The sequence below is a fragment of the Ciconia boyciana genome, chromosome 28 (assembly GCF_034638445.1).
Source record: "Ciconia boyciana chromosome 28, ASM3463844v1, whole genome shotgun sequence".
Classification (NCBI taxonomy): domain Eukaryota; kingdom Metazoa; phylum Chordata; class Aves; order Ciconiiformes; family Ciconiidae; genus Ciconia; species Ciconia boyciana.
The window spans coordinates 445874-470099 of NC_132961.1; the positions used below are offsets into that span (position 1 = coordinate 445874).

At 51.9% G+C, this 24226-nt stretch overlaps 1 protein-coding gene across 2 annotated transcripts; it reads left to right on the plus strand.

The window, feature by feature from the left end:
* Window positions 1-15892: 15892 nt before the first annotated feature.
* LOC140644716 (olfactory receptor 14C36-like) lies at window positions 15893-22148 on the plus strand. Of its 2 annotated transcripts, XM_072847778.1 has the most exons (2): window positions 15893-15903; window positions 21110-22148. In XM_072847778.1, the coding sequence occupies exon 2, from the start codon at window positions 21138-21140 to the stop codon at window positions 22146-22148; it is 1011 nt and encodes a 336-aa protein (XP_072703879.1). In that variant the 5' UTR covers window positions 15893-15903; window positions 21110-21137. The 2 variants fall into 2 exon arrangements, with proteins under 2 accessions (XP_072703879.1, XP_072703878.1); XM_072847777.1 differs by lacking the exon at window positions 15893-15903 and having other exon boundaries at window positions 21189-22148.
* Window positions 22149-24226: the final 2078 nt, after the last annotated feature.

Genomic DNA, 24226 nt, shown 5'->3' on the forward strand with positions numbered 1-24226 from the left:
TCCCGCTTCATCCCGAGGGCTTCCAGCTGGGTATGAGATGCCTGCATTGCTTCAGCTGAATCCCTGCCTGGCACAGGGTCAACCAACACCTCCCTGTCACTGCCTGCGTGTCCTTTTGTTCTGGGACAGCTATAGTGCTTTCCAGGGGGGAACATTTACACCTCTTGTAGACGTCCATGCACTGATAGGACAAACCATGCTTCTAAAATCAGTCTCTCTCCACTCTTTACAGAGGAATAATGGGTGCTAAAAGTATGTTCCCCAGAGGTGGCCGTGCTGCCTGATCTGACCCTGATCTGTCAGCCCTGGAGCCCCTGGGACATCTCCAGGGAGCCCAGAAGGGGCAGAGAAAGTGATGTCTTGGGCTGGTCCTCTGCTGCTGAGCTGCGCTGGGCTCCTGGGATGGAGGGAGCTCGTGGGAAGCGGGCAGCGCTGCAGAGAGACAGCTCTGCCCAGGAGCAGCTCGTCTGAAAAGTGCAGCAGGGCTGAGGGCGTTGCCTGCAGGCACTGAGGGGAGACGAGCAAGGCAGAGAGAAGTGAGTAGACAACGGCTGAGCTCTCAGTGTGGGAGCAATCTTCACAAGTCTTTATATGGTAGGACTCTGGCTGCAGGGCAGTGCATGTGAGTATCCTGGAGGGGTCTCCAAAAGATGGCACATCAAAGCATCTGTCAGAACAACCCTCAGTTTCTCCAGTTCCAAGGAGAATGTACTTGTGAGCAGTGGTTCCCTGCTGCACCCTCAGAGGGACAGGGCATCACAGCCATCCTTTGTCCAGGGATGGCTGCGGGGCTGTGAAGCCACGTGTGCAGCCAGGTGTGCCCGGGGCTGTCCTTCAGAGCAGGGTCCCTGCACCCCAGGGGGCTGTGTGCTGGGGCAGCGACTCTGCCGCCTGCCAGGGTCAGCACTCAGCCTGCCTGGGGAGCTCCTCACAGTGCTGTGGGGAGAAGCTGTGGGTGGAAGGAGCCATCCCCAGCAGGGCAGGGTCCTTCTGCTGCCGAGAGGGTGCTGCGTGGCTCAGGGCCGCTCACAGCTCCGCGTCGCCCCCAGGACATTTTGGAGGGGAGTTTTAAGAGGAAGGTCAAGGTGGGGGTTACCTGAAAGAGGAGGTGTCTGTGCTTAGAGTTTTCTCCTCTTGCTTGTCTGGGTGGGCAGTTGGCGATGGGAATTTTTTTTCTCTCTTCTGGAGAAGGCACTGAGACCCCAGCTCTCGTTAGGGCTTGTCTGAGCTGCTCCTTCACCCTTGCATGCACCGAGATGCCCCTGGGCAGTGCCCTGCTGCCAGGAGGTGTCTGCAGGGCAGAGCTGAGCACACAGCGGGTGGGATGGGGTCTGTGAGCGATGGCAGGGGGGAGACCCAGGGATATCAAAACAACTCAGGCAGGGAAGCTCCAGGCAGCAGAGACATGGGCAGGGAATGAGAGGACAGAGCTTGTGTCAAAATGGCAGCAGCTGCCTGGGGCAGTGGTTTTCTCAACGCCATGCTGCACACTGCCAATACGTTTTCACTTCCACTCTGCCAAGGCAATGCTGTGGACCAGATCTTCTGTGAACTTGCCCAGATCCTCAAGCTCTCCTGCTCCAACTCTTATCTCAGGGAAGCTGGGCTTCTTGTGTTTAGTGCTTTTCTATTTGGGGGCTCTTTTATTTTCATTAGGGGCTGTCCTATGTGCAGATCTTCAGGGCTGTGCTGAGGATCCCCTCTGAGCAGGGATGGCACAAAGCCTTTTCCACGTGCCTCCCTTGACTCACCTCACCGTGGTATCTCTATTTCCCAGCACTGCCATGTTTTGCAACCTGAAGCTCCTCTCAATCTCTTCACCATCTTGAATCTGGTCGTGGCACTTTTGTGTGCAGGGGTGCTCCGGACAGTGAACCCCCTCTTCTATGGCATGAGGAACAAGGAGCTCAAGGATGCCCTGAGGAAACTGGTTGGATTTATTTCAGCAACCCTAGACTGCCAACCTTCCTCTGCAAGTGGCTCCCTGTGTGTGTCGTGACAGGCCAAGCTTGTCTTTCCTTTGTTTTGTTGGTTTTTTGGTGTTTTTTTTTTTTTAAATCTTTTTTCCTCTTGTGATGATGCTGTCTACAAGGAAATGTCATTATTCTTCCCCTCCTACCGATGTATCCAGCTGCCTTGTGTGATCCAGAGACTTTGTGTAAGTGAGGGGCCAGGGTCTCTATGTATTTTAGCAAAACAAATGAACCTGCAGCGACATCTTTGTCTAAGATCCATCCTCAGCGGAGCAGGACTGAATGGGAAATGAAAACCCCTTTCCAGCTGCACCAGCTTGGGGCAGGCTGCTCTGTCGCTGGGGCAGCAGGAGCAGCCTGAGGACCCCAGAGGCAGGGCTGTTGTGCTGGCCTGGGGAGAGAGGATGGCACGGAGAGGCTGCAGCCCTGAACTGAAGACACCTTATGACACCTAATGACACCTAATGACACCTTATGACAGCTTAAGACACCTAATGCCTGCACTGAAGACACCTTATTTATTTTCATGTATTAAATTGCTTTAAAAAAGAGCCTCCAGTGCTGTTCCAGGTGCCTGGAGTGCCAAATACAACAGCACTCAGCAGGCAAACACAGGACATCTGGGAAAGCCATGCCCTGTTGGAGCTGGTGGGGGGCAGACAGCCCAGGGCCTCCCAAAGGGGTCTGGGGCCTCTGTGCCATCACCCGAACACCAATACCATGGCACAGATGCAAGGTCCCTCCCTTGGTGGTGCCGTAGGACTGGGAGGCGGGTCACGCCAGGGTGCTCAGCCCTGTACTTGTGTTCTCCACCCTTGACCGTTCTCCTCTCTCTGAACCTCTACTCACCTGCCTGATGCTATGGAGAGGGAAGATGATGATGGTCATGTCCACAGTGTGGATGGACCAAAGGCTGTCCAGCCCCAAAGACTTTCTCTGCAGCACCCTGTCCTTCCTGGAGTTTGTCTTGCAAGCCCCACAGCCCTGCAGAGTTTCTGCAGAGTCACCAAACACCTCTCTGGACAAGATGTCATTGCCCAGCCATGTTTCTCTGGCCTTGGAGACTGCAGGGCAGTCTGTGGGCACCTCCTTTCCTTGTTACATTAACATCTGTCAAACACTCCAGCATGTGAAGCAGAATGGGGTCCTAGGTACCTATTGCCATCTTTGCCCATAACGAGTCTGTGCTCAGCCCCAGTGCCACGGCTGAGATGCTGCAGCCCAAACATGCACAGCCAGGAGGAGCTGGAGAACAGCCAGGAGGAGCTGGAGAACAGCCAGGAGGAGCTGGAGCCTCACTGCACTGCAATGGTTTTGGATGAAATGAGATGTGGTGGGACAGCTTGCTCACGTGGGGTGCTGCAGTGGAGAGATACAGGCTCTGCCACAGAGAGTGGCAGGGAAGGTGAGGATGGGGGATGCCCCCAGCATGAAGGGGCAGCTCAGATGCCTGGAGCTCTTCCAGGATGGGTTAGCTTCTCTCACTGAGGATTAGAGGAGCCAGTAACAATGACATCGTGGTGGCAGTTATGAACCACTCAGTGAGGGTGAGGAAGCAGGAAAAGTCTTCTGTCAGCAACCCAAGGAAGTGTCCAGGCCAATGAGCCAGTTCCTGTGGGGGACTGTAATTGCTCTGGCATTGACAGACCAGGCAAAACAAGGTGCAAACAGTCTGGAGGCTCTTGGGACAACTTCTTAACACAGCTGCCCAGTGGGCCAACAAGGGCCCTGGATGCTCACCTGGATCCGGTACTGGCAAACAAGGAAGAGCTGGTCAGGGATGCGATAATCAGGATAAACAACTCCTCACACACACACATACACAAGCACAGTGGAAATGGGAACAAAAGATAGAGAGCAGAAATGATTTAGGGGCAATACTGTCTGAGAGGTGTGGCCATTAAATGGTAACAGTTTAGAAAGGACAGAAGAAGTATTCTTCGAAAAACTCCACGCCAGAATGTAATACTGAGAAATTGTAACTGTCTTGTCAAGGAAGAACAAATGAAAGGAATAACATTAAAGAAATAAAGTTTACCATCATCATCATGAAGAAGAAGAAATTATTTTAGAGCATGCTGCTGTCACTGGATTTAGTGAAAGTAGAAATAAGGCAAATGACACGGTGGGTTGACTCCAAGTGGCAGCTAAGCCCCCACCCAGCTGCTCGCTCACTCCCCTGGAGTGGGATGGGGGAGAGCATTGGAAGGGCAAAGTGAGAAGAACTCATGGGTCAAGACAAAGACAGTTTAATAAGTGAAGCAAAGCTGCGTGCACAAGCAAAGCAGAATAAGGAATTCATATCCGTTTGCTTTCCTTCCTCTGCTTTTGCTGAGGGGACTGAATAGCCTCCTCTTTTTATAGGCCCATAGAGCGGTTTGGCTTGGAAGGGACCTTAAAGGTCATTAAGTTCCACCCCCCCTGCCATGGGCAGGGAAAGGGGAACCTGTCCCGGGGTGGGCTCGAACCACCAGTCTTTCGGTTAGCAGCCGAATGTGCCAACTGATGGCACCACAGAGATCTCCCAAAGTGACCTATATAGTGCTTCTCATCGTCAGGCAGATGCTTGGCCATTTCCAGGAAAGCAGAGCTTCATCATGCATCATGGTGACTTGGGAAAAGAAACACCGTAACCCTGAACGTCCACCCCTCATCCTTCTTTCCCTGAGCAGTGGACCTCCCCTCCCATGCCATTTCTGGTAGCAGTTCTGTCTCATTCCCTGTCCGCTGCAGACCATCCATCTGCAATACAAAGGTGGGCACCAAATGAACCCCTCCTGGAGCTTTGTGCAAGCGCTTAGACCTCAAAGAGCACAGAGGTGCCTTGGGGAGGTCCTCTCCTCACCAAGATGTGCTTCCTCAACTGGTGTTTTTAGGGTGCATGAATGGTGACTGGAGAAACACGGTCATCCCCTGAGGAAGAGCTGGAAAACCTTGAGAGCTTCTTAGCTTCTCTGTTAGTGATTAGGTAGTGTATGGATGCGAGAGAGGGCGGAGGGAACTTGGCGAGAAGCAAGGTGATGGTTGAGGGCTTTAGCAAATCCTTACAACCATGTGAGAGCCCAGAAACGGAAAGCCGTTGATGTCTGTGGGTGGAGGAGGAGTAGGTCTGCCCTGGTGTCGTGGTTTAACCCCGGCCAGCAACTAAGCTCCACACAGCCGCTCGCTCGCTCCCCCCACAGTGGGATGGGAGAGAGAATTAGAAGAGTAAAAGTGAGAAAACTCATGGGTTGAGATAAAGACAGTTTAACAGGGAAAGCAAAAGCCGCGCACGCAAGCAGAGCAAAGCAAGGAATTCATTCGGTACTTCCCATTGGCAGGCAGGTGTTCAGCCATCTCCAGGAAAGCAGGGCTCCATCACAGGTAGCGGTTACCCAGGAAGACAAACACCATCACTCCTAATGTCTCCCCCCTTCCTTCTTCTTCCCCAGCTTTCTATACTGAGCATGACATCATATGATACGGAATAGCCCTTTGGTCACTTTGGATCAATTATCTTGGCTGTGCCCCCTCCCAACATCTTGTGCACCTGGCAGAGCATGGGAAGATGAAAAGTCCTTGATTAGTGTAAACATTACTCAGCAACAACTAAAACATCACCGTGTTATCAACACTGTTTTCAGCACAAAGCCAAACATAGCCCCACACTAGCTACTATAAAGAAAATTAACTCTATCCCAGCCAAAACCAGCACACCTGGGAATGTGGCTGAAGGCCCCTGCACAAAGGAGAGGTTTCCATCATGTATGCATGCCTCAACTTGGGAGATGGGGAATGCCCTCTGCTGTGGGGTGGCTAGACAGTGCTCAACGTGGCCCATGAGCTGACCTTCCTCTCTTCTTCTCCTTCACTCCCCACACTTGGATGGACCTCGAGAAGCCTTTCACTTCTTTAGAGGCTGCTTCATTCTTTCAGCCTTACCCTAACCCTAACCTAAAGGCAACAGACCCAATTTAGCAAATTCAGCCTTACTTCTACTGAAACTTTCCTTACGGAGAGCTCATCCTCTGTGTTTGTACACTGGAGTAAAGACTTGTTCTAGCGCAAAGGCTCAAACCCTGCCTACGGTCAAGGAGCCGTTTAGACAAGCCCCAGTTTTCTTTCCTCATTGCTGCCTTGCTTCCCAGAAATCAATCAATACCAAAAGCTCTTTTCCCGCTACTTTTGCGACAGCTTCATTACCTTTAAAGACAACACTTCTTACCTTTGCTACTCCAACACACCCTCACAGCCCAGCAAAACCATACTGCAGGGAGGAAACCTTCACCATACAAAGACAGGCACACAGGCACAGACAGGCATACAGGAATACATTACTCTCAAAAAACAGGCTCTTTCAACCACCCTTCCTTTTGCCTACCAAAGTTCAGACAGTGTTAGAAAACAGCAACAAAAAAGCAGGGTTCTCTCTCACATTTGACGGAGCCCATTATATCAGCCATTCAACATTAAGTCCAACTCCAGTCGGAGCCCCAGAATAAGAAATGCCATCTTAAAATTTCTGGAAAAAAGAAGCGCTTTGAAGTGGCAAGACCAGAGAACGTTCATGAAAACACCATCAGGCAAGTCCACATCCCTTATCACAGACCACCTGCCCCCTTACCTGAGTGAGTGATGTTCTCAGCTAATTTGCAGCTCGGGCTCTCTTGTTCATTAGCGCTGAGCACATAGGTTGGAACTGGAGCTGGGAAGAAAACCATATGCAGTCAGGCTGGTTTCATTCCAGTCTAGGTAAGTTCAAGTTCACATTTACTAGGAATCACAGCAGGTCCCATCCATCCCTCCAGACCCCAGCACCACTCCTGTACAGCCTCCTGAGGAGCAATAAGCGCAGAACAAGAAACCTTCCTTCAAAATAAGGCCCACAGCCTGCTCTTTCAACAAGATGCACAGAGCACCAGCTGAGAACAACCTCTGCTTTAACTCCACCTAGCTCCACTGTCTACATAAGGACACCAGCTCCTAAATGATCCCTAGCCCTCAAAACACAGATCTTCCCTAGGGCAATGCTAAGGAAATGCCAGAGCACAGGGACAACTGCTCATTCAGTTTAAGCTGATGGGGAGAAGGACAGAGGACTAGAAAGAGAAAAATATGACAAGGAAGAAGAAGGAGGAGCCGAGAAAGAAAGGTGCAGGGAAAAGGCTAGAGAGAGGGACACATCAAGAGAAACAGGCATGAGGAGACCTGCAGAGAGATGAAGGAAGAAAAAGCGGGGACAAGAGCAGGACAGAGAGACGGGGAGGGAAGCCGAGGAAGAAGGAAGGGGGGACAGAGGAGGACAGGGACAGGGCGCTGGCCATACAGATGGAGAGAGGAAAAAGAAGGACAGGGAGCAGAACAAAGGGACTGAGAACTAAAGAGAGGGTCAGATCCTGACAAAGAGACCAAGAAGAGGGGAAAAAAACCCCAGCAATGGGCTGGAGGACAGAGACCGAGGAAAAGAGGGCTGAGAAGATGGCAAGGAGGAAGAGAGGACAAATAAAGGGGAGAGCCAGCTGGACAGAGGGGTATAGCAAGAAACAATGGGACAGGCAGCGGGACAGAGAAATAAAGACAGAGAAGATGGGGACAGGAAGCAGGACAGAGGGACAGTGAGAGGAAAAAAGGGGCAGGGAGCAGGACAGACGTGAAGAGAGATGCCACAGGGAAAGAGGAAGAGAGGCACAAAGAGGGAGAGGGATCAGGGGAGAGAGAGAGAAATAAGGACTGGGGGCAGGCTAGAGATTGCAAAAACTTTTGGGGTGGGCAGCAGGATGGAGAGGGAGTAAAAAAGAGTAGGGGCAGGGAGCAGGACAGAGCGACAAACAAGAGTAACGATAAAGACAAAGAGAAGAACAGGGACAGTGAGCAGCACAGAGGGATGGAGAAAGAAAGAGAGGTATCAGGAGGCCTGCAGAGAGATGGAGGGAGTGGGGAGGGGAAGGGTCAGGGAGCAGCAGAGAGAGACAGAGAGAGGAGAGATGGACAGGAAGAAGGACAGGGACAGTGGGATGAGAATTACAGAATGAAAAAACACAGTGGCAGTGAGCAGGACAGGGCGATAGAGAGAGAAACAAAGAGAGCAGAAGGCAGGAGGGAGAGGGGAAGACAAGGACAGGGAGCGGGACATACAGGCAGAGAGAGACAAAGAAGGACAGGGAACAGGCCAGAGAGACTGTGAAAAACAGAGAGGGATGCAGATCAGGACAAAGAGACAGAGAAGAAAACAACAGCAATGTGCTGCAGGACAGAGACAGAGGAAGAAAAAAAGAGGGACAGGGAGCAGGGGAGAGGGACAGCAAGCAAAACACAGGGCCGGGTAGAGCGACAGAGAAAAGAGGGACTTGGAGAAAAGAGAGGGACGGGGAGCAGAACACAATAATAGAAGATGAGAGGTAGGGGGAAGCAAAAAATATGACACAGAGGGAAGGGGGGCAGGGGGGAACTGAGATGCAGAAGAGGGGTGACATGGCCCCAAGGGCCTGGGACTCACCGCAGCTCCTGCTCTCTGCAGTGCCATGCAAATTTTTCAGCTCAGGCACTTCTTTGTCTGTCTGTCCTTCCCTCCCTTTCCCTTCTCTGCCTCCACTCGCTTGCCTGTCCTCGCCTCACGGGAGGCCCCAGCCCTGCCTCAGCTGGGCCACGGCTGGAGCAGAGCCTGCACCTCCCAGCACCAACATGGCCGCCCAGCAGCCCCCTGCCCCAGGACTACAGCTCCCGGCATGCCACGGGGCGCTCCTTCCTGCTGTCTGCCCCTGCGGGGACACCATCCCACGGCCGGTCCCGCCCCCGCAGGCCCCGGGGCCACCCGCCCGGGGCTGCCCCGGCCCTGGCCCTGGCCCAGGCCGTGGAGCTGTGGTGGAGCAGGGAGGAGGGGGAGCGAGGGACAGGGCGGCAGAGGGAGGTAGGGCAGGGCGGTGGGGTGGCCGGAGAGGGACTGGAGCAGGACAGAGGGGCAGGGAGAGCAGGGGGGAGCTGGGCAGGGAGTGGAGAAAGGAAAAGTACTGGTGAGGAGCGGGCAGAGGGATGGTGCGGGAAAGAGATGGAGGGGAAGGAGGCCAGGGGGGGCCAGGAAGAAAACTCGTGCTAAGCAGCAGGGCAGAGGGACAGAGGGAGAAGAAGAGGGGCAGGAAGGAGGACAGAGGAGGACCAACACAGGCAGCGTGAGGGAGCGGGGCAGGGGGGCAGAGAGACAGAAAAGGCACCGGGAGAGTGGAGTGACAGAGCAATGGGACAGGGAGCAGGACAGAGGGACAGAGGGGAAAAGGTGAGAGGGAAAAGGGAGGGGAGAGAGGAAGGGAGAGGCAGGGACAGAGAGTGGGAGAGCAAGAGAAGGACGGGAAGCAATGCAGAGAGACTGAGAAACAGAGGGATGTGCACCGGGACAAGGAGGCGGAGAAGGACAGAACAGCGATGGCCTCCAGGATGGAGACGGAGGAAGAGCAAAAGGGGATGGGGAGCAGGACAGAGGCCCAGAGGGAAGAGAGAAGGCACAGCCAGCTGAGCAGGGGATGCAGGCAGGAAAGAGGGGACAGGCTGCAGGACAGAGAGAAAAAATAAAGCCAGGAAGCAGGACACGGTGATAGAAAAAAGAGAAGGACAGGGAGTGGGAGAGAGCACTGTGGAGAAAGAAAAAAATCAGCAAGGGGATATAGGACAGACAGAGAGGAATTAGAAAATACAGACCGGGAGCCAGACAGCGAAAGAGGAAAAAAAAAAATAGTGATGGGCTAAAGAAAGAGAGGGAGGAATGAAAAAATGGGGAGCCAGAGAGAGAGCGATGGGGAGAGACCAAAAATTGCAATTATGGGCAACTGCCCACATTTCTTGAGCACTCCCCAGGAACTGCAGTACCAGGAGCCTCGAGGAATGTGCTGCCTAAAAGCCCTCTGCCCTGGGCCCAATCCTGCAGCCTAATATTGGTGACGAGCATCGCCTTGCACACTGGCCAGGACTGAGGAAAAAACGCTCAGCTGCGGTGGGGGGTGGAAATTGCCCAGCTGTTTTTTGTTTGTTTGCCTGTTGGTTTTGCTTTTAAAAGAAATACCATTTAAGCTCTAAATACCACTTGCAAGGAAGAAGGAACCAGGCATACCAGCTTGGGCGCATTTAAAGCCTGAACCTATTCAACAGCCTCACAAACAAACCATCGCTCACTCCCGCTGCACACACTGCACCGCCTGCCTGCAAGTACAGGCAGCCGCACTGTTTCTTGAGCGCTCCCCAGGAACGGCACCACCAGGCAGCTCAGAAAATGTGCTGCCTGCAAACACTTGAGCACAGCTTAATTGTGGGCAGTTTTTCCTCTTTTTAGGCCTGCTGGTTGAAGAGTCATCTGTTGAGAGATGGCTCAGGACCACGCCAGCGCTGGTGGTGCTGCTTTTTGGATCCCGTGGCAGCAATGGGCAAAGGGACAGGCTATGGAATCCCAGTGCCAGGTACGTGTGCAGGGTGTCAGGGTCACCCCTACATGGTTTTTCCCAGCGGAGCCCCAGCCAGTGCTGGCCCCACGCTGCAGCCTCAGGGCTGAGGCTCAAGGAGCCAGGCATTTCTGTGGCTGCTGCACCCTGCCGGGCCCCACCGCTGGCTGTTGGCTGCCCTGGGCTTCTCCCCGTGGTGCCCCCAGCTCTGCTTTCTGCCAGCGCTGGGGGCACAGCAGAACGTCTGGCCTGTTGACGTTCCTGACCCACGTCGGCAGCTCCTACGTGGTGTCCGCGTCACACAGCTGATTTGGGGGCGGCAGGTCTCTTTTGTGGCACCCTGGGAATGGAGGCAAAGCAAACCCAATCCCTCCCTTCCAGTCTTTGTCCCCAGGGAGACCCAGTGGAGACGTACCATGCGCTGGAGAGCATCCTGCAGGGAGGTGACAGCTGTTGGCAGAGCGGTGCTGAGACCCACCTGACAGCAAAGGTGCCTAGTGGCCACAGAGGAGCCCAGGTGAAGAGGTTCTCTTGGAGGCCACCAAAGCAGCCTTCCTCTGCCCCTGTTTTCTGGTGAGATACGGAGCAGCGCAGAGGTGTTTCTCAGGCATCCAGGCCTGAGGAGGATTTCCCAGTGCCCCCGTGAGAGATCCTGCTCCCAGGAGGCGGCTCCCCATAGAGCAAAGGCAGTATCCAGCCACCCGGCACTGGGCTCGGCTGCCCCGAGGGGTCTCGCAGGGAGGACGGGGTCATCAGCCTGGTGGCTCTGACACAGAAATGATGAGCTGAAGCCCCGTGGTCATGGCTGGCCAGTTACAAGGTTCTGAGTGCCTCAGGCTTCTCCCTGGGAGTGTTTAACCCAGGCACTTTTTCAGGGTGTGGTGGATGATGTGAGGATGGCTGCTGGTGATGTCCTGGTGGCTCTGTCCCACTCCCATTTCAAAGTTGTGATGCCTGAGATGGGGGGCCACCTGAAGGCCCTGGCAGAGATCTCCAAGGAGTTTATGTTCAGTGTTTTGATATCTTAGGGCTACAGTGTGCTAGGGTTATGGGATGCTAGGGTTATTAGATGCCAGAGTTTAAGTGAGTTTGGATTAAAGCATGTTATTGTTACAGACAGGATCTGGGTTTGTTGGCCCTGGGTTCCTGGGATTAGGTTATTTTTGGCTTATCTTGTGTTCCGGGTGGGGTTTTTTTGGAGAGTCCTTTTTTAGTTTGTTTGCTTTTTTAGGGTTTGGGTAGTGGCCTTTGGTTTTTGTATGATGTGTCCTCTGGTTGCTTTTTTGTTCTTCTGGTAGTTTGTGTTGCATTTTCTGTCTTGTAACCACCATTTGTGGTCTAATATGTGTGACAGGCCAGGCAGTGTCACTTCTGTTGCAGTCCAACTCACTTCCACTGAGTCAGTAGGTAGGTGGTTAGGTGTGGAGGACTTGGAGTTTGTGGAGAATGACTGCCAGACAACTAACGGGCACTTCTGGGGTGTCGGGGGACTTCTGGCCCATAGGTAATGACTGCCGGAGGACTAAGTGTACTTCTGAATTTGTGTGGACTCCCAAATTCATGGTCATTTCTGCTGCCTTGAGGAAGAGCCATAGGAAGACCCCAGCCACACAGAAGGACCAGGGTTTCCCCAAGGGTACCTGGCTTTTTGGTTTTTGCTTTTGAGTAAGAAACCTGCAAAGAGGCTGCTACTGTTGTTTAGTGATGTTTTGTACAGTCCTGGACTGAGTATCGTGTGACTTGAAACCGCTGAAAAAAAGGGTAGAGGTTTGCCTGCCTGCTGTGGATGCTTGAGGTTTGAATGTCTGCTTGCGGTAGTGACTTCATACAGTCCTTACCTCCTATCCTGAGGCATGACATGTGCTTAGGGCGAGGTTCATCATCCACAACAGTGGATGAGAACCCATATTACAAATAGACTTCTTGATCGTTTTGAATTTTGGGGGGGCAACTTCTCAGATCTGATTCATTCATCCTTGATTTTGCACCTTCACATGGCTGGCAAAGAGCTCATAGGAGGAGCAGGAGAAGGGTCAACACTGCCGTTTCCAAGGGCGGCAGGGAGAACAGCACCAAACAACCCCCATAGCTACCCGCTGCAGGGCAGAGAGGGAAGAATTAAGAAATAGGGACAGGGAGATGGAAAAGACAGCTGGAGAGCAAAAAGCATAGCAATGCATACAAAAAGAAGAAGGGGGTATTCTAAAATAGCGCCATCGAGGAGCCAGAGACAGTGAGATGGAGAAAGGACAAAAGCAACAGGCTACAGGGCGGAGAGGAAGGAATGAAACAACCAGGGATGGGGAGCCAGACAGAGAGAGAGGCAGAAATAAAATGGGGGAAAGCAACGAGCCACAGGGCAGAGAGGGAGGAATTGATAAATAGGGCCAGGGGACCAGACAGAACACGGTGTAGAATGGAAAAAAATAGCAGTGGGCTACAGAGAAGAGGGAGGAATTAAAGAACAGGGACTGGGAGCTGGACATGGAGAAAGGGGGGAGAAAAAACAGCGATGGGCTACAAGACGGATAGGGAGGAAATAAAAAATAGTGGCAGGGAGCTGGACAGAGAGCGATGGAGAAAGGAAAAAAAACCCCAACAAACCTGCAACAAGCTACAGGGCAGAGAGGGAGCGATGAAGGACTCAGGACAGGGAGTGGGCCAGAGAACGGAAAGATAGCGACAGGCCACAGGGCAGAGAGGGAAGAATTAAGAACTAGGGACAGGGAGCTGGACAGAGAGAGAAGAGGAAAGACAGATAATAGCATTGTGCTCCAGGGCCGAGAGGGAGAAACTGAAAAATAGGGACCAAGAGCTGAAAAAAGGAGAGACAGAGAAAGGACAAATTGCAATAGGCTACAGGACAGAGAGGGAGGAATTAAAAAAACGGGACTGGGAGCAATCTACAGAGAAGATGTTGGGGAACGACAATGTAAAGAGCATCGCGTACAGGGCAGAGAGGGAGGAATTAAAAAAACTAAGTAGGGACAGGGAGCTGGACAGAGAGACTGAGAAGGGGAAAAGTCATGACGGGCTTCCAGAGACAGAAGGAGGCATTAAAAATTAGAGATGGGAAGTTGGGCAGAGAGAGAGGGAGAAGGAAAAAAACACTGTGGCAGGCTACTGGGCAGAGAAGGAGAGTTTAAAAATGGGGACAGCAAGACAGACAGAGAGGGAGGGAGAAAGGAAAGAAGCAACGGGTGATGTGGCAGAGAGGGAGGAATGAAGAAAGAGGGACAAGGAGCCATGCAAAGCGAGACAGGTAAACTGGTTGAGCTCTCAGTTGTCTTCCAACGCCACACTGCCTTTAACCTCTCTCTGCCTCACTCCTCTCCCCTCGCTGCCTGCAGGCAGTGCCCTCAGCCCTGCTGCACTTTGCAGAGGAGCTGCTCCTGGGCAGAGCTGCCTCTCTGCAGTGCTGCCCGCTTGCCATGAGCTCTGTCTGTCCCAGGAGACCAGCACAGCTCAGCAGCAGAGGATCAGCCCAAGGCATCTCTTTCTCTGCCCCCTCTGGGCTCCTTCGAGGTGTTCCTGGGGCGCCAGGGGAACCTACTGTGAAGCAGCCTGAAGTAATCACTGGTGCTCCTTCCCTCAGCTGGGGAGAAACACTTATTTCTAGCAGTGTAATTTCTCTTATCAGGAAAAGGGTTGGGCATGAGACTCAACTTTCCTTGCCCCATTCATAGAAAGGACACCCAGACAGTGACAGGCAGAGATCTCCTTTAACCCTGCTGAGGGAAGTGATTCAGCTGAGTCAATCGAGGCATCTCACTCTAGATTTGTAGTTCTGAGCCTCAAAGGGGATTCAGCTCCCTCTCATGGCTGTCACAAACCCACCAGACCTGGGATTCCTCTCTCCTCAATTCAGGTGTGCACAAAAGAGGCACCTGCATGTGAGCTCCTTGTCTCGTCTCCCTGATCATTGATGGAGATGGAGGCCAGAAGTGAGCTCCTTAAACAGAAATACCTGGTGACATTTGAAGTGCCAGAGGTGGTCCGAGATATGTGCAAGTTACTGCAAGCTCTAATGGAGCAACTCCGAGAGACAGGACAGCATCTGGGGGCATCTTCTTGGAGCCTGGTGGTGCATTCCTTTGGCCAACAGCAGATGCCCACACTTAGGACGACTGAACGTTTCCCTACTCCATATGTTCATGGTAGCCTCTAGAGATATTTATCTGACCAAAAGGAGTCATATGCCCTAGGAAGATCTAAGCTTTTCTTTCTCTTCATCATTAGCTGTGTTTCCTACGTGTCCTTTGAGTATAATGGCAGTTTTCTCATGTACATCCCTTCATTACCTAACCTAATTCAGTGCAGATGAATCTCAATTTAATGCCCAAATACAGGCCTGTAGTGCTATGTGAGATGCCAGGGCTTTCCAGCACAACTGCATGCAGCTGACATGGACAGCACAGGTCCTCTCCAGGGACCTCCCGCCATTCAGACGGGCTGTGTTATAGGCACCATCCAGGGCATCTCAGACAGACTCAGTGCCTCTGGGCCAGCAACCAAATCCCACCACTGCAGTGAGGCAACGTCTGTCCGTTCTCTGTCACGTAGATGCAAGGCAGGGCATGAATTCAAAGCACATCACACTGGGGTCTCCCCTGACGTGCCTTCACTTTCAAACTCTGCTGATTCTTCTCTCCCCCATCATTCAACCATCCCCCAGATGTTACCATCCCCTCTTTTCCCACTCCTCAACTTCTTCTCTCTTACTCTCCTACGACCCTCCAGAAAGAACAGCCTACCCGGTAGATATGGAGCAGGGACGGCTTAAGCACAATACTGTCTAGGAAGTGTAATCTTTACATGAGAACAAAGAGTTAGCAATGAGAGGAAAAAACACTGTTTGAAAAACTTCATGCCAAAAGCAAACTCCTGAGACATTATGGCTCTTTTGACACTTAAGAATGACTGTCAGGAAGGAAATGAAAGCACATTAGTTCATGACCACCAAGAAAAAGGAATTCCCTTACAGCACTGTCCTCTTACTGTTATTAGTGATAGTGCCACTGATTCCAAAAGATCTTTGAGAGCTTCCTTATTTTTCCTTGGCTCCAAAGCTCCGCCTACTCAGATCTTGAAAGAACTACCTCAAATCTCGGCAACCCAAATCTCCCCAACCTTATCTCTTCTTGTCTGAAACAGCACATTTATGCCCCATAGCTTCACCCATTTCCAAATGCAAGGCGAGATATTTCCTCTCTTGGGGCAGACAGTGTGCAAAGGTGCTCCACGTATGGAAACACACTTTAATGCTGCCTATTCATCTGGGTTAAAAATAAGCCATGCTGATGCTGGGATAGTTTTTCAAAGACAGTTTCAAAGTGGCAAAGCAGATCGAACACAGAAATGCTGACAGCCGGGTTAAAAAGAGAGGGAAACGTAGGTGGAGCTGTATCGTCTGGATTCGCAATTTCTCTGTCAGTAAGGAGAAGGAAAGTCCCATAGGCTATGCGACGTTTTCATTAGTTGGCCCTATGAGAAGCTGGGTTTCTTGGGCCGCTTGGCTCGAGCCTGTGGCCTTCTCATTTCCAGCAAGGGGAAAAGGTCCAGTTCAGGAACCAATTTGCCTGGAGAGCCAGGGCAGTTGTGTCACACAGTAGCCGTGTCAGAGGGAAGATGGAGATAGTGTCAATTGAAATAGTTTGTCCTGAAATGGAAGCTCAAATCAATAACTGGCAGGACAACACTGGCTGCAATTAAGCATAAGTTACCTGACTCAACTGTGGCTTCAGAGCTAGCTGGTAGAGTTTCTCACACACGTCACTGAGGAGTGGAGGATGTCGGGGAGAGAGGAGCACACTTTGGTTTCCCAGAGCCCAGGCTATTGCCCAAACCATCCATCCTTCCCTTGCCCTCTGGCGTCCCAGTTCTTGAGATGTGAACCTGCTGGGGCTTTTGTCAAAAAGCCTTCAGTCATCCTTCAGGTGATTGTGTGATTTCCCTAAGAGTATCAGTAGCTAAAAAAATAAAAATAAAAATAAACAAAAGCATTTAGCCGCCTAAATCTAAATATGTACAACACAGCAGTCCACATCCATCTGTGCTAGCCGCTCTGGGCAATGCCAATTGAATCCAGTGTTTGCAATATAAGGCATGATACCCCATCCTCAAGTACACATCTAACGCAGTTCAGATGAAGGGTGGCCTTGCAAAAGTTGCCCTTTATGTCCCCAGGTGGCATGGACACCGCTGATTTCCCTCTCCAAAGAGTGGCAGAGGCTGAATCCCTCCTCAGGACAGACTCCCTGCTCAGGCATGGGGCTAGTTCACCTAGTTCTTATTGGCACTTCACTCGGCATCTGTTTTGGTGTATTTGGTGCTTTTCTGCAGCTACTCCTTTTGCACAGGAGGTCATAAAATGACAACCATTTCATACGAGATGGTCATAAAGGCCCTGCTATGGACAAGAAGTCTCACCATGAGCTCTGAAGGGAGCCAGCAAGATTGTTAATAAGTATGAGGAAGATCCAAGAAGCTCAAGGCCTCTTCTGAAGTATGAGTGGCCCTGAGAAGTAGTGATTGGCCATGTGTAGGTCTGGGACAGAGGGTAAGGGGGTGTCAGTGAGAAACCAGGTGATGGCTGATGGCTTAACAAATCCTTACAGCCATGCCTGAGCCCAGGAATGGAAAGCAGTTGATGTCTGTGAGTGGAGCAGGTCTGTCCTGGGAATACGGCAGGAAGTGAGGCCCCTCCTGTGCAAATCAGGGATGATAGAAATGCTTCCATCTTGTGTGCATGGCTCAGCCTAGGAGATGGGGTGCTGCGGGTGGCTGTGCTCAGTCATGCTCCCTCAGCTGACCTTGCTCTCTTCCCCTCTGTCACTCCTCACGTTTGGATGGACCTCAGGAAACATCCATGAGCCTGGAGGATGACACAAACCTCCTGGAGTGATGACCCATTGCTGCAGGGGAAGAGGGAAGGGTTTTTGAGACACATGGGAGTGCAGGGAGAGAGAGGTGTGTGCATGGCAGCGAGCGTGTTAAAGGCAGGAAGAAGACCTGAAATGATACAGGGTGGTCATTCTGAAGTGGAATAGGTTGAGTTTGCACTTTGAGGCAGCAGCAGAAGGAGGATGTGCATTCCAGTGCCGGCTTCAAACAGTGAGGATTCAAACAAGCCTGAGGCTGTGACGTCTTGGGTGATAGAGGAGCATTAGCAGGAATTTGAAAGAAGCTGGGCGGGTTGTGGGGAACTCACAGGCCTTGGAAAATCGTCAAGAAAACACAGCTTTGTGTTTGAAGCAACAGCCAGTGAGGACAGAGGGACACCAGTAAAGCTTGGGACATCATGGGGCCAGAGTAAGTTGGGAGAAGAAGGGCGGTGGTTAAAGTCTGCAGGGAAACTGGCACAGGCATAGGACAGTGTAGGACAGCCTGGTGGGGAGAGCTGGGGGACTTGGTGGGGCTCAGACCCACCTGCAAAAGATCTGAGGTACTTGTCCTCTCGGCTATGGCTGTTGTTTCTTCCAGTGAGGCCCAGGAGAGGACGCTGGTTCCTTACAACCCCAGCATCTCATTGCTTCCTCACCACCATAGAGCATGGGAGATGTCCTAGCGCTGTCCTGCCCTCAGCATCGCACACCCCCACATCTCACTGCCCCCAGGAAGAGCCACGAGCATCCCATGAGAGAAAGGTTCCCGCTTTGCAGGGGATGGGGGTCAGGCCTTGGCCATCTTGCTTGGCAAAACGCATCGAGAGCTTTCAGAGCCACCTCCACATTTGATCTTCCACCTGTAACCAGTGCCTCTGACTTCCTGCTTCACCAGCCCCCAGGGATGGGCACCTTGTCTGGTCGTTCCCTCCATGGGCTCTTCAGTGACGGCCCTCAGTGAGGCCTGCTAACACCCTCAGAAACCTGGATGCTTGCTTCTGACTTCTGCTTCCCTAGCAGCTTCTTCAAACTTTCAGGATCTGCGGTTCAGGAACTTGGCACCAGAGGGCCCTTTAACAGGCAAAACACCCTAACAAGCCAAGTCGCTGGGCATAATTTTCCTTAATTCCTCAGTTCTTATTTGCTTGATCAGAGAGATTTCAGGAGTGTAGCCAAAGTGAAAACATTTCCAACAGTAAATAAAACTAAGAAAGGCTTTCTTCTTTTTCCAGTTTTCTTCCTTTGTCTACTTACAGCTTAAGTGATGTCAGCGACCTCCACTTGAGATTGGTCCTAAGCATCTCCTACTGGAGTCTGTATGTGTAGGCAAATCAATAACCTTTATGTCAGACACCTGATGGGCAGTCTGTCTCCCTACCCGCCCCAACCCCACCTTTTCTCTCTCATCAGCTACCTGGCTGGACCAGACAATCCCTGCCAGACACAGTTTTCGGAGAGCCTTGGCATCTCACGTAGCACTTACAGGCCTGTATTTAGCCAATAAATAGAGTAACTGCCCTGAATTTTATTAGGCCATGTGGAGATGTTTGTGAGACGGATGGCATTATAGTCAACGGAGATGCAGTAAACCCAGCTGATGGTGAAGACAGAGTCAAGCTTAGCTCTCCCCGTGGTACATGACATGGTTTGGTCAACTGAAAACCTGTGTAGGCTGCCCAGGAAATAACAAACAGGGACAGGCTCAGCTGTCCTGCACATACCTTGGACAACCTCTGGCATCTCAAATGTCACCAGGTGTTTCATCTGAACAGCTCACTCCTACCCCCCATTTCCATTAATTAGCATGGTAGCTGAAACAAGCAGCTCGCACACAGATGCCTATTTTGTGCACATTTGAATTGAGGAGAGAGGAATCCCACCTCCTGAGGGTTTGTGGCAAGCATGGGAGGGAGCTGAGTCCCCTTCTAGCCCCAGGACTGCAAACCCAGAATGAGATGCCTCAATTGACTCATCTGAATCGCTTCCCTCAGCTTAGACAAATGTGATCCCTTCCTGTCACTGTCTGGCTGTCCTGTCTTATAATGGCATGAGAAAAGCTTATTCTCATGCCCAGCTCTGTCTCTGATAGGAGACATCAGTGCTCGCTTCAGTCTGTTTCACAGTAGAGCCCCAGGGACACCTGGAGGGAGCCCAGAGGAGGCAGAGAAAGTGCTGCCTTGGGTTGGTCCTCTGCTGCTGAGCTGGGCTGGCTCCTGGGACAGAGGGACCTCATGGCAAGTGGGCAGCACTGCAGAGAGACAGCTCTGCCCAGGAGCAGCTCCTCTGCAAAGCGAGCAGGGCTGAGGGCACTGCCTGCAGGCAGCGAGGGGAGAAGAGCGAGGCAGGGAGAGGTTAAAGGCAACGTAGAGTGGGAGAGAAGAGGAGAGCTCACTGGCAGAGAAATCTTCACAGTCCTCTACATGGTAAGTCTCTGAGTGCAGGGCAACAAAGCTGCGGTTCCTGGAGGGATCTCCTAAAGCCGGCACATCCCACAGCCTATGGGATCTTTCAAGAAGACTCTCACAGTTTCTGTAGCGTGGAGGAGGAGAATGTGCTCCCGAGCAGTGATTCCCTGCTGCACCCTCAGAGGGACAGGGCGTCACAGCTCCCTTCTCTCAGGGACAGCTGCAGGGTGTGAATCCAGGTGTGCAGCCAGGGGTGGCCAGGGTTGTCCTCCAGAGCAGGGTCCCTTCACCCAAGGGGGATGTGTGCTGGGGCAGGGACTCTGCCACCTGCCAGGGCCAACATTCAGCCTGCCCAGGGAGCTCCCCACAGTGTAGTGATGAGAAGCTGTGGGTGGAAGGAGTGACCCCCAGCAGGGCAAGGCTTGTCTGCTGTGGAGAGGGTGCTGCGTAGGTCAGGGCTGCTCACAGCTCCACATCACCCTGAGGACATCTCTGGAGGAGACTTTTCAAGAGGAAAGTCAAGGCAGGGGCTATCTGAAAGGGAAGGTGTCTGTGCTTTCAGTTTTCTCTTATGGGTGTTCTGGGTGGGCAGTGGTTGATTGGAATTTATTTCTCCTTTCTGGAGAAGGCACTGAGATCCCAGATCTCGTTAGGACTTGTCTGAGATGCCCCTTAGACCCTGCACGGACAGAGATGCCCCTGGACATTGCCCTGCTGCTAGGAGGTGTCTGCAGGGCAGAGTTGAGCACACACCTGGTGGGTGTGCGGTCTGTGAACATGGACAGGGAGGAGATGAGAGGACAGAGAAACAGCTCTGGGCAGGGACATCTCCAGGCAGCAGAGACATGGGCAGGGAGGGAGAGGGACCTGCTCCCAGAAACGCCATGGGAGGGAAGATTTGGGCATGTCTTTGCCATTCCCTGCAGTGCAGATGCCTTCCCCAGAGCTACCTCCTGGTCTCCATTCCCACCCAGCATGGCCTCTGCCCACAAGGCCATGGGGTCCAGGGCATGAGTCACCTCCTCCGCAGCCGGACCCCCAGAAGAGGAGAGCTGCATGTGTCCTCCAATGTGGTACACAGCAAAGGGGCTCAAAGCACCTACACTGTGAGGTGGAGTGCACAGCTGGGTAAGGAGGAGGTTTCACTGCATGCCTGTCTGTCTTTCCCTCCTTGCTTCATTTTTTTTTGAGCACTGCAGTATTTTTCCTTGTTTCTCCACGTATCCATGCTGCTCTTGCTTTCTGGGGTTTATGTGGGGCCACAGATCAGCTTCTGTTCTGATACTGACTCTGGGGAATGTGTCCTGGAAGTGCCTTCATGGGAACTAGGTGCTCAAGCTCCATTTTAAAATGGCAAGCATGTCACTCAGCTGGTAGGGTTGGGGAATGAGCTGACTTGTTCCTCGTTCAAAGCAGGGAGGAGGATTTCCATGAGAAAACACAAGGGTTTTTCTCGGAGAAGTATCTTCTAACATGTCACTGACTTTTCCTCCTTGCACAGGCCCACATGCCCAGAAGGACCAAATGTCCAACAGCAGCTCTGTCACTGAGTTCCTCCTCCTGGCATTTGCAGACACACGGGAGCTGCAGCTCTTGCACTTCTGGCTCTTCCTGGGTATCTGCCTGGCTGCCTTGCTGGGCAACGGCCTCATCATCACAGCCATAGCCTGCGACCAGCACCTCCACACCCCCATGTACTTCTTTCTCCTCAACCTCTCCCTCCTCGACCTGGGCTCCATCTCTACCACTCTTCCCAAATCCATGGCCAACTCCCTCTGGGACACCAGGACTATTTCCTACTATGGATGTGCTGCCCAGATCTTTATGTTTGTCGTGTTTGTCACAGGAGAGTTTTATCTTCTCACTGTCATGGCCTATGACCGCTATGTAGCCATCTGCAAACCGCTGCACTACGGGACCCTCCTGGGCAGCAGAGCTTGTGCTAAAATGGCAGCAGCTGCCTGGGGCAGTGGGTTTCTCAGTGCTGTGGGGCACACTGCCAATACATTTTCACTACCACTTTGCCAAGGCAATACCATAGACCAGTTCTTCTGTGAACTTCCCCAGATTCTCAAGCTCTCCTGCTCAGACGATTACCTCAGGGAAGTTGGGCTTCTTGTCTTTTGTTTATGTTCAGGTATTGGGTGTTTTATTTTCATTGTTCTGTCCTATGTGCAGATCTTCAGGGCTGTGCTGAGGATCCCCTCTGAGCAGGGACGGCACAAAGCCTTTTCCACGTGCCTCCCTCACCTGGCCGTGGTCTCCCTCTTTATCAGCACTGCAATGTTTGCCTACCTGAAGCCCCCCTCCATCTCCTCCCACTCCCTGAATCTGGTGGTAGCAGTTCTGTACTCGGTAGTGCCTCCAGCTGTGAACCCCCTCATCTACAGCATGAGGAACCAGGAGCTCAAGCATTCCCTGAGGAAACTGATTTTATGGACATTTTTCTGTAGTCATAAAGTTCCCATCACTCACCACAAATGACTCCCAATGCATCCTGTTCCAGGCTTGTGTTTTGTTTGTTTGCATTATCATGATGATTTCTTTTCATGGAATTATTTTTACTGTTTGTGCTTCTCATGTGCGTACAGAAAAATGTGGATTCCTCCCACTGCTAAAGAAGAACAAACCTTTTCTGTCTCACATGGAGCCTGTATGAATGTACGTCCAAGAGTGGGTCAGCGCAGACTCTTATAGCATCTCTGTAATAAAATGGGAACACCCCAGTGCACTGTCTGAAGGCTGGTCTCTTCTTCCAGATCTGGTGCCAAGAATAGTGCCAAGGAATTGCTCCCCAGAAGGGACTCTTTCTCCTTGGTTTCAGGAGCATAAAGCTCATTGTGACATTGTGACCTGTCAGAGACCAAGGCCAGGATGGTCAATGGTCATTTCATTACATACCCAGGGCTGTCCCACAGGTGACATGCAGATGATGTCCTTAAGGAGGTGAATCTCAAGCTGACTGGAGAACCCAGGGGATCTCCAGGGACAGCATGTGCTTGGGGTGTGAAGTGACTAGAGCCCCACAAAGTGAGAGATCTCTCAAGATGGAATCCCCCAAAGGAAAACCATCAAATCCAGGTATGTGCAGGCAAACAAGGACTCTGTAATCCCAGGAGAGGCAGTGGGAACCTGTCAGGCACAGGGAAGGGAAGCTGGGGAGGGATTCATGTCACCGTTAGTGAAGCTGCTGGATGGAGAGGTACACCTGGACACATCTACAGCCATTGGAAATGCACCATCATCCCTTCAAACACCTGCCACATCCACAGAGCCCGGGGAGGAGGATTAGCATCAGTGTGATCCCCAGCTGGCTGGGTCTGCTTCCCACCCTGACCAGTATGGCCATGCGGAGTCACCCCGTGGGCACCACGGCCCACTCGCTCTGCAGAGCAACACCACCAGCTCGGGGCCTGTGGGGAGCACAGGGAGGGCCATTCACCACCATCCAGTGAGAGCTGATCTTTGAAATCTGACCAGCCCCATCCTCCTGCTGGGATCAGGGTCTATACTGGCAGAATCATAGAATCATAGAAGAGTTTGGGTTGGAAAGGACCTTTAAAGATCATCTAGTTCCAGCACTCCTCCTGGGAGTCCAACACTGTCCAGGGTGTTGTGGTTTAGCCCCAGTTGGCAATTAAGTACCACAGAGCCGCTCGCTCAACCTCCCCCACGGTGGGATGGAGGAGAGAACCGGAAGAGCAAAAGTAAGAAAACTTGTGGGTTGAGATAAGAACAGTTTAATAATTGGAACAATAATAATAACAATAATAACAACAACAATAATAATAATAATAATAATAATTGTAATGAGAAGGAAAGCAACAAGAGAGCGAGAGAGGAGCAAAACCAGGGTGGAGGCGGGGGGGAAGTGATACAACCACTCACCACCCGCCAACTGACGCCCAGCCATTCCCCAAGCAGCAATCGCTATCCCCCGGCCAACTCCCCCCAGTTTATGTACTGAGCATGACATCATATGGTACAGAATAGCCCTTTGGTCAGTTTGGATCAACTATCCTGGCTGTGCCCCCTCCCAGTTTCTTGTGCACCTGGCAGAGCATGGGAAGCTGAAAAGCCCTTGACCAGTGTAAACACCACTTAGCAACAACCAAAACATCAGCGTGTTATCAATAATATTCTCATACTAAAATCCAAAACACAGCACTATACCAGCTACTAGGAAGAAATTTAACTCTATCCCAGTCGAAACCAGGACAGTATCCACCCCTTATTCTATACCATCTACGTCATGCCCAGGTTCTACCCTTTCTAATACATTCCAGTTAATCACCACCACTTTTCCTGCCTTTTGATATATACACACAGATATCATTCCCTTGCTCTATGGGCCATCCTTCTAAATGTCCGTTGAGTTCATTTAGTCCATGACTTTGGGCTCCATCTGTCATAACAGTCCTTCAGGGCAGGAGAGATGCTGTGTGCTGTTGGATTGTTGCACGCTGAAGCCAGTTCTGGTTCCATCACTGCTGCACTTTGCTTGGTTTCATCAAAGTTCATTCTTCATTAATCTGGGTGATTCTTACTGAAATACCGTTGAT